We start from the raw sequence: 9,893 nt of genomic DNA on the forward strand, positions 1-9,893 counted from the left end.
TGTACTTTGTACACAAATTAACATGGGCAGACGGACAGACGGACATAGCTAAACCGGATCAGAAAGTGATTCTGAGTCGATCGGTACACTTATCCATGGGTCTATCTCTCTTCCTTTTGGGTGTGTTACAAACAAATGCACTAATTTATAATACCCTGTACCACAGTAGTGGTGTAGGGTATAAAAAGAAAGCACTAAGATACAATAGGCCGGACTTAAGATACCCTACATCATATAACTATGTTGAATTCAAGTCAGGGGCTTGGCATATATGACGGGAAAATATATATATAATATCAAACAATATAACATACAAATTCTAAAATATTCGAAAAATTAATCAAAACAAGTGAAAAGGCATTAAGTTCGTCCGGGCCGAACTTTGGATACCCACCACCTCGGGTATATATGTAAACCCCACTTCGTCACCCCATCAGGTGAAAATTGGATAACTTATGCACCCCAATTCTGCACGGACTTTAAGTGGTCTAATAAATATAAGTCACTGTTGAATTTTGTAGTTCAAATTTCAACAAAATCGGGTTATAAATAAAGTTTTTATGAGCTTCAGACTCTTAATCGGCATATCGGCCTAAATGACTGCTATATCTAAATACAGTCCGATCTTTACCATATTTGTGTCGGATGGCGGGAGACCTAAAACTCCCCACTGTTTCAAATTTCAGCGAAATCGGGTAATAAATAGAGCTTTAATGGGCTTCAGACCCTTTATCGGCATACCGATCAATATGGCAGCTATATCTAAATATAGTCCGATCTGAACCATATTTAGGTCCTATGATAGGAGCCGTAAAACTACTCAATGTTTAAAATTTCAGCGAAATCGGTTAAAAAATAAAACTTTTATGGGCTTTAGACCCTTAATCGGGAGATCGGTCTATATGGCAACTATATCTAAGTTTAGTCCGATCTAAACCATACTTAGGTCAGATGTCGGGAGGCTAAAAATAACCTATTGTTGAAAATTTCAGCGAAACTGGGCAATAAATAAAGCTTTTATGGGCTCCAGACCCTTTATCGGTAGATCGGTCTATATAGCAGCTATATCTAATTGTGGTCCGATTTGCCCCTTTGAAGAACTTAATCAGCGTGCATCAAAAAGACGTATCTGTGCCAAATTTCAGCTCAATATCTCAATTTTTTAAGGCTGTAGAGTGATTACAACAGACGGACGGACAGACACACGGGCAAAGTATGCGAACGACTTCCAGTAACAATTAGTGAAAATTTGCACAAATTTTTGAGTATACGAACACACTCTATGTTTGCAGATTGTGCCTGTATGCAGCACTTTTAGTCTGAGTTGAATTAGGGCTCTTCTGGCCGAACCATGGGTTCCTTGATAGAAACTAGTACTGGTAGTGGTTTTATGTACGCTTAAAAAATCTCATTTTTAAATTATTTTCAAATGTTAACATATTTTTTCGTTTTATTTCTCTCCCTCTCTCCCCTCCAGATGTGGTGCCCTCCAACACCGCCCCAGGATAACGCTGACATTTACATTGATTATTCGCTAACCTTTATGTATGACATTGAGCCCATACCGGAAACGGAATTACCGCCAGTCTATGTGAAGAAGGAATACAAACGTTCGCGTTCCGATGCCGGTTTCCTAATGGATGGCAATAAAAGGCCAGCCAAAATGCGGCGCGAAGAAATGTTCTGTGCTCCTCGTTCCCTATTCGATCGTCCATCGGCTGCTATAGCTCGCATAAGGCGCGATTTGAAGAATCAACGTTATAGGGGAGCCTTTAAGCCCAATGTCCAAATACCCGGCTTAAAGCCACAATTGCCACAAAAACCGCTCAACGAGCCCGAAGGCATGGCCGAATGGTGTATATACGAAGATATTGCCATACTACATGTTTTGGTGAATCTACAGGGATTGCCCTGCAACCTGATGCTATTGTCTCCCGGCCATACACCCAATTGGGATTTGGTGGCGGAGATAGTAAATGCCTTCTCCAAAACGTATAGATCACCTAAACAGTGTAGATGGCGTTATGAGGCTATTATACAACCACGCGAGGAGGGCAAATTGGTGGACAGTCCCAAAAAGCAGAAAAAACTAAAGGCCAATTTGAAAACCGAATATCTGAAGAGTCCCCTGCGCTGCCTGAGAACCACACAACTGTATGCGAATGACAACAATGCCTCGTTTACCAAGATAATGCGTTCCCGTTTCGATTGCATTAAGTCGGCGTACCTGAAAAAGGCCCCGGCGCCCAAGCGTCACTTCTCAACTCCCAGTCCTATGAATCCCAAACACATGGAGGTATTGCAGGAATTTGGCATAGTGAACTATGATCAACCCATGTCGCCCCAAAATATAGCCAACATGCGGGCCAACAAGTTAAGGGACAAACAGCGGTCTCAATGTCCACCACCTCCACCGCCGGCGGCAGCTACGTCCACTCAGCAGGGTTGCAGCCCTGCTGCGGGTCAAGCTCAAGGGCAGACCAGCCAAGGAGGTGCAGGCGGATGCTGTGTCACTACACCCACAGGGGTAAATGCTGTCCAGCAACAGCAGCAGCAACAGTCAGGCGGTCAAGGTGCCACACATCTGCAGGAGCTGGTGCAACATCAACAAGCACAGCAGGTGCAGGTGACCAGCACTGCGCCTCCAGGTTTGCACACACAACAATTGCAAATTCATCAGTTGGGCGGAGGTCAAACGTCATCACAGCAGCAAGCCACTACGGCCATAGTGCTGCAACCGGGTCAACAATTGCAGCAACAACAAACTGTAGTAAACCAGGCCACACAGCAACACTTGATTCGTCAACATGGCGGCGGAGCTACACAGATTGTCAAAGCCATTGTGGGGCCAGGAGGTCAGACGGGCTTGCTGACCACGGGACAAGTGCAACAACTGCATCAACAAGCCCAGGGCCAAGGTCAGGGTACATCTGGGCAAACTCAACATGTGCAGTTGCAACAACAAAACAGCGGTGGTGGTAGCTTGGTGGCTCCCCCCTTATCCGTATCTGTGGTATTGACACAACCCGTCCAAACAATATCATCCACTACGTTGCCAAACCAGGGCTCGCATCATTCACAGGTGGCATCCTCATCGGCCCAAATTGTCTCTCTTTCGCCGCAGACCATAGTTTCGAGTTCAGCTCAAGTGGGTAGCATTGTCCAGACCCAATCACTGCCTCAGGTGGTCTCAGTGTCTCAATTGGCCACGGTGGGAACCGTGTTAACCACCTCGAGTGGCATGCAGCAGCCGGCCACGGTAGCTGCGCTTAATACTTCGGCCTTGAGGGCTCAAAGAATTGTGGCCGCCTCAGGTGGGACAACTCTGCAGGATGTAGTCTTGCAACAAAGATCTGCAGGCAACCCTAGCCCCACCATAGTGTCCATGTCCAGTTTGGGAACAAATGTGGCCCAGGCTCCCATACAAGGCACACAATTCCAATTGGCCTCCATGCCTGCGGGTACTCAGCAGGTGGTCACAAAAGGCATAAGGGTGAGTTCTCTGCAACAGGGCCAGAAAATTGCTGCGGGCAATGCCTCAGGTGGTACGGTGCAAGGTCAGGGCCAGGCTGCCCACATCCAATTGTATAGACAGAGACAACAGCTCAAGGTTTTACAGGCCTCCGGTCCCGGCCAGCAAGGTCAACAGACTGTCGTACAGACCGCCTCTGGGCAAACGGCTCTGGTCAATGCCCAGGGCACCATCATTCAAGGCAATATCATGCAAACCAGTGCGGGACCCACAACGGTTCAAGTGGTCCAAGGTCAGAAGGTGACAGTGGCCACATCCAATGTAGCGTTAACCACCCCAAGTACCGCGGGAGTTGTTACAACGGTGGCCAATCAAATGCATCCGCAACAGGTGCAGCAACAGACCCGGACCCAGTATATCAAACAAGTTTCGGCTTCGGGCAAGCAGACCATAGCCCGGCAGGTGGGCGACACCGATATGCTGTTGGTCAAGAGACAAATGTTATCCGCAGCAACGCAGCCAAAGGCTGCCCAAGTCATACAACAGGGTGGGCAAATTTACACTACCTCCGCGCAAGGTATAACACTGCAGCAAGCGGCACAGGCTTCGTCATCCTCAAATGCGGCTACAGTTCAACAGCAACAGAATCAACAACAAACTACCCAAGTGGTACAGCAGGTGACATCCCAACAGATAGCCACTCTGGTCAAAACTTCCGGCTCGGCGGGATCGTCGGGCAATAATGGTGGGGGCCAAGGTGGGGTCAGCGTCAATACGGCAGGTGGTCAACAGACACAGAACACTGTAAACATGGCTCTGTCTCAGTTGAAACCGGGAGGCCAAATCAAAGTGACCATGGCCAATCAATCGCAAATGAGGCAACTGCATGTGCAACAACAATTGCAAATGCCAAGAAAAATCTCCCGCATGACTCAAATACAAGCGGCTCAGGCAGCTGCGGCAGCCGCCAATCAGCAGCAGCAACAACAGCAACAGGGTCAGAACACAACCATAACACAATCATCTGGAAATATGCAACAACAGCAGCAGGCAGGGCAAAAACAAAATACCTCGTCGGGTTCCTCTACATCTGCGGGTTCGGGCGGTGGTGGTGTACAAACACAATTGGTGCACATACAAAACACCAAGTCATTGTCGAGTTCCGTCACTGTCCAACAGTTCCAACAGGTGATGCGTCAAAGTCAACCTGGCACCTTGGCCACCACAGGCTTTGTTTTGGGCAAGACCAGTGTGGGTCGAGTTATACCGGTATCGGTGGCATCGCAACCCAATCAACGACAAACTATACAGGTGAGCATACATATTTATTTCAAAATCTATTTTGTTATTAAATTTTTTTATAACCTTTTTTTTAATCTCCTAAAGTTGGTTATTAAGTTCAATTTTCACAGTGAAACTCCATATAAAAAAAATAGTAAAAAAAATGTTGTGAAAACATTTTCATTTGCGGTTCATAGGCTCTTCACTGAGTGGAAATTGGACATTTATTGAAAGCGTGCACAAAGCGTTTTACAATTTGAGCCACCTTGCGAATTAAGCGTAATTTTGTATGCCACCTTATGGTACCTCAAAAACACGAAATTGGTATAAAATTTTTGGGTCAAATAACCGGGGGGGACGCCCTATCCCAAAATCTACCTGGACGGACATGTTTACCGACTGGGAAAATATGGGTATCAAATGAAAGGTTTTTAATAGCAGAATACGAGCTTGGTATACAAATTTCGCCCAAAGTGTTTGCGGGGGTCCCCCACCCCCAAAAAACCCCCCAATGGGACTCTTTCACCGTTTTGAGCAATATGGGTGTCAAATGAAACGTATTTAAAAGTAGAGTACAAATCTGACATAAAAATGTATTCCTTGGTGTCTGAGGGGTCTCCCCATCCTCCAAAACCCCCCCGCGGGCCATATTTACCAATTAGGACAATATGGACATTAAATGAAAGGTATTTTCTAAGGCGCCTCCCCACCTCCCAAAACCCACCAGCAGGGCTTATTTACTAATTGGGACAATATGGATATCAAATAAAAGGTGTTTGGAAGTTGAATACACATCTGTTATAAGAATTTGGTCTAAGGAATCTACGGGGCCTTGGCAACCCCTTAAACGAGCATGAATGTCCAACATCACAAAATGGGTATCGAATGAAAGGTCTTTGGGAGTTGACTACGAATCTGATATACATATTTGGGATAGAGTCTGGCGCCGGCTCACCCACTAAATACCCTTCAATACCCTACACAGGAAAGCCTGCGGATCTTTAAGAATTTGCTATCCCAAGTGGTAGCTTTGAAATATGATTTTGAATGTAGATAACGAAAACAAAAGAAAAATTAATTAGTGTGTATCTGAACGAGATCCGTTGCCCTGAATATCTTGTTGGAGACCTGTGTAAAATGTCAGCCAATTCGAATAAGAATTGCGCCCTTTGGGGGCTCAAGAAATAAAATAGAGAGATCGATTTATATGGGAGCTGTATCGGGCTATAGACCGATTCTGATCATAATAAACACATATGTTGATGGTCATGAGAGGATCCGTCGTACAAAATTTCAGGCAATTCGGATAATAATTGCGACCTCTGGAGGCTCAAGAAGTCAAGGACGCAGATCGGTTTATATGGCAGCTATATCAGGTTATAAACCGATTTGAACCTTATTTGACACAGTAGTTGAAAGTAAGAATAAAATACGTCATGCAAAATTTCAGCCAAATCGGATAGGAAAGGCGCCCTCTATAAGCTCAAGAAGTCAAGTCCCCTGATCTGTTTATATGACAGCTATATCAGGTTATAAACCGATTTGAACCATACTTGGCACAGTCGTTGGATATCATAACAAAATACTTCGTGCAAAAATTTATTCAAATCGGATAAGAATTGCGTCCTCTAGAGGCTCAATAAGTCAAGACCCAAGATCGGTTTATATGAGAGCTATATCAGGTTATGGACTGATTTAAACCACATTTGGCACAGTTGTTGGATAGCATAACAAAACACGCCTTGCAAAATTTCATTCCAATCGGATAAGAATTGCGCACTTTAGAGGCTTAAGAAGTCAAGACCCAAGATCGATTTATATGAGAGCTATATCAGGTTATGGACCGATTTGAACCATACTTAGCACAGTTGTTGGATATCATAACAAAACGCACCTTGCAAAATTTCATTCCAATCGGATAAGAATTAAGATAAGATAAGACCCAAGATCGGTTTTATGACAGCTATATCAGGTATGAACCTAGATCGTCATAAAATGTCGCGACAATCAAGAATATATATACTTTATGGGGTCTCAGACGATTATTTCGAGTAGTTACAAACAGAATGACGAAATGAGTATACCCCCCATCCTATGGTGGAGGGTATAAAAATAATTTTACAAAATCTTATTTTTAATGGAAATTTTGTCAAAATTTCGAAAAAATGTCAAAATTTTAGTTTAAATGTCAAAATATTAAAAATGTGACATTTTTAATAATTTTTTAATTAAAAAAATTTAAATTTTTAAATTTTTAATTAATTTGCCAATTTTAAAGTTTTCTGTGAAAATTTTTTTAAAAATAAATTTCTTAAAAATTAAATAAAATAATAAATTTTTTTATAAAACTTTTTGTAAAAATAAAATTTTGACAAAATCTTGTCAAATTTAAAAAATAATACATTTTTTTTTAAATAAAGTTTTACAAAATGTTTGCAGTAATAAAATGTTGAAAAAATTTTCTATAGTCTTTAAAATTAAAAAAAAAAATGTTTTCCTTTTTTAATAATTTTTTTTTTTACTTTTTTTTAATTTTTTTTTTCTAATTTCTTTTTTAATTTTTTTTTTTAATTTTTTTTTTTAATTTTTTTTTTTAATTTTTTTTTTAAATTTTTTTTATAATTTTTTTTTTATTTTTTTTTAATTTTTTTTTTTTAATTTTTTTTTTTTAATTTTTTTTTTTAAATTTTTTTTTAATTTTTATTTAAAAAATTTTTTTTTAAATATTTTTTTTTAATTTTTTGCTTTTGTTTTTTTTCACAGGTGGTCTCTGCCGCCTCAGCACAGGCTCTTACGGCTGGCAATTTAAGAGCCCATGTGGCAAGTGGACAAAATATTGCCGGCACCATTAAAGTAGCCACCTCCGGTGGCTCACAATCTCAAACTCAACAGGCCATTATAACGGCCATACAGCAGCAGCAACAGAATCAACGACAAAATGCCAGTCCGGTGAGGCTGCAAACAGCCGGTGGTAATTTGGTTGCTGTAGTTCAGCAACAATCGTTGCAGCAGCAGCAACAGCAGCAGCAACAAACACAAAATGTGGTGGTCAGTTCAACTTCGGGTGGTGGGGTAAATGTCTCCAATGCCACTCAAGCGGAAATAATGACCATAACACAAACGTCGGCGGGTACTACGCTGACCACGGCCAGCCACAGCAGGTGAATGCCACACAACAGGCTACACCGCAGCACGTGCGAACGATGGTCAAAAAGAAAATCATGCAAATACGCAGTGAAAAGGAATAAATGGATAGAAAAATAAAACCGAGAGAAAATACCATAACCCATACTAAGGTTAATGGGTCTAACTAAAGTTTATCAAACAATTTTTAAAAAGGAAATTCATTGCTGAGTACAACAACTCATGGCCTTGAGTCCTAAAACACAAGGATCTTTAAGATATGAAGGTTGCGATGCCAATATGCTTAGTTGCATCCCAGCCAACGTCAAAGTAATTTCAAGTATTATTCGTTTTAAATATTTAACAAGCAAAGCAAAAATTGAGTAGCCTAACAACCACAACAACAACAATAACAATTCAAAAAGCCCATACTACCATTTGTTGCTCTGGCTTTTCGTAGCTGAGGAGTTTAGATTTATAAGCTGTGTATAAAAAAAATAAATCGCAATAAATTATTTTTATTGTAATGGAATCTAGTTTAAGAGTAGCTTAGTTTCCTTTACCCCGTTTATGGTCCTCCCCCCCCCCCCCCCCCCCTAACCTATGTATCAACCCCTTAACTTTTATCTCCCTTATGTATAAGTGGGTCTATATATTTAAGGTATAACAAAATTTAGATTAAATTTTTGTTTTAGAATTTTTGGTTTAGCTGTAAAATTTTACTAAATATGAACAAAACAGCAAATAAGTAAGGAGTATATGAAACACGATAATTTTTTCAATTGAAATCTTGTAATTTATAGACATGTTGTGCACCATTACTACCACTACCAACCCCTATGTTATAATTTACATCCATACTTACATTTTATATTCCTAGAACACTAAATATGCTACTGTTTTACATTATTAACTGAACAAAAACAGTTATATTTTAATTATCCTTAAAATAAGTCTATACTAAAAACAAACAAAAAAAAAATACTTTAATTACAAAATACAAAAAAAAAAAATGATCCCCCCTAATGTAGCAAAGAAACAACCAGAATGGGTATTCTACATTGTTTAATGTAAATTAATTTAAAAAATATATAAAAAAATTTAAATAACAAAAATTACAAAAATAAATAAATATGTATACATAAAAATAATGAAAATGTTTTAATAATTGAATTTTTTTTTCTACCTTTATTTTTTTGTATATTTTTGTAATAATTTTTTTTGTTTTACCACCATATTCCCAAATCACTAAATAACTCTTCGGATGAGGGTAATTTGAAATCCTCATTTAACCATTCCGATTCGTCACCATTGCTTTTTTCCTTACACCCATATTCCTTCTTGTAGCCCATTTTACGCAAATCTTCAGCATCCTCATCATCTTCGGCATTCTCTTCGTCATCATCCTCGACCGCCTCTAGGGTGCATGATTTCTGAAATGGTTTCAAACGTTTCACTGCCCCCACTGTAGTCTGCATTGGCTTGACATTGAGTATGTCATGCCATGTCTCTGTGCTAAGATCTGGCGCTGTTTCCACTACTGCTGTCTGGGCCATAGGCTGTGGCTCCATCTTTATTTCGGTCATATTTGCCGTCTTGGCATCGTTAAAGGCCAAACGTATGATACGATCGAAGAATGTGGAAAAATGTTTTCGAAAGCGTGTATAATCGAAAGTATCGTGGTTGCCGGGGGCATCAATCATGTTATTTTCGGTGGCAGCATTTTTCGAACGATTAAGCGGTCCATAATGATGGAGCATATCTATGCCAGCAGCCATGGATTCTTCCCAACTCTGAAAGAAACAAAAAGAGTCTGAACAAATAATTCGACTATTGACAAAGTTGGATAAAAGGCATGCAAATGAGAAGTAATGGTTAGGTTGATTAAAGGATTAGTAAGTCAATTTGATAGAATGGATAAATAATAGGCAACAGAAAAATAATGGGACGAAGGATACGAAAGGCAGTTAAATAAATGATAACTGCACCGAATTTGGAGGCCACCGTAGCGCAGAGG

The 9,893-nt window shown here is 40.5% G+C and overlaps 2 protein-coding genes across 2 annotated transcripts in view; one reads left to right on the top strand and one right to left on the bottom strand.

Annotated features, from left to right (window-relative positions):
- Positions 1 to 8,858, top strand: part of LOC106082327 (helicase domino) — a 64,331-nt gene extending 55,473 nt beyond the window's left edge. Inside the window, exons 12-13 of the mRNA XM_013244770.2 lie at positions 1,478 to 4,783; positions 7,517 to 8,858. Coding sequence (XP_013100224.2) covers positions 1,478 to 4,783; positions 7,517 to 7,918 — 3,708 coding nt within the window. The 3' untranslated portion in view covers positions 7,919 to 8,858. The remainder of the gene's footprint in view (positions 1 to 1,477; positions 4,784 to 7,516) is intronic.
- A 130-nt stretch (positions 8,859 to 8,988) lies between these two features.
- LOC106082323 (protein PTHB1) overlaps positions 8,989 to 9,893 on the bottom strand; it is a 6,140-nt gene continuing 5,235 nt past the window's right edge. Inside the window, exon 6 of the mRNA XM_059369952.1 lies at positions 8,989 to 9,724. Coding sequence (XP_059225935.1) covers positions 9,103 to 9,724 — 622 coding nt within the window. The 3' untranslated portion in view covers positions 8,989 to 9,102. The remainder of the gene's footprint in view (positions 9,725 to 9,893) is intronic.

Source organism: Stomoxys calcitrans, chromosome 5, assembly GCF_963082655.1.
Source record: "Stomoxys calcitrans chromosome 5, idStoCalc2.1, whole genome shotgun sequence".
In the NCBI taxonomy this organism is placed as follows: Eukaryota; Metazoa; Arthropoda; class Insecta; order Diptera; family Muscidae; genus Stomoxys; species Stomoxys calcitrans.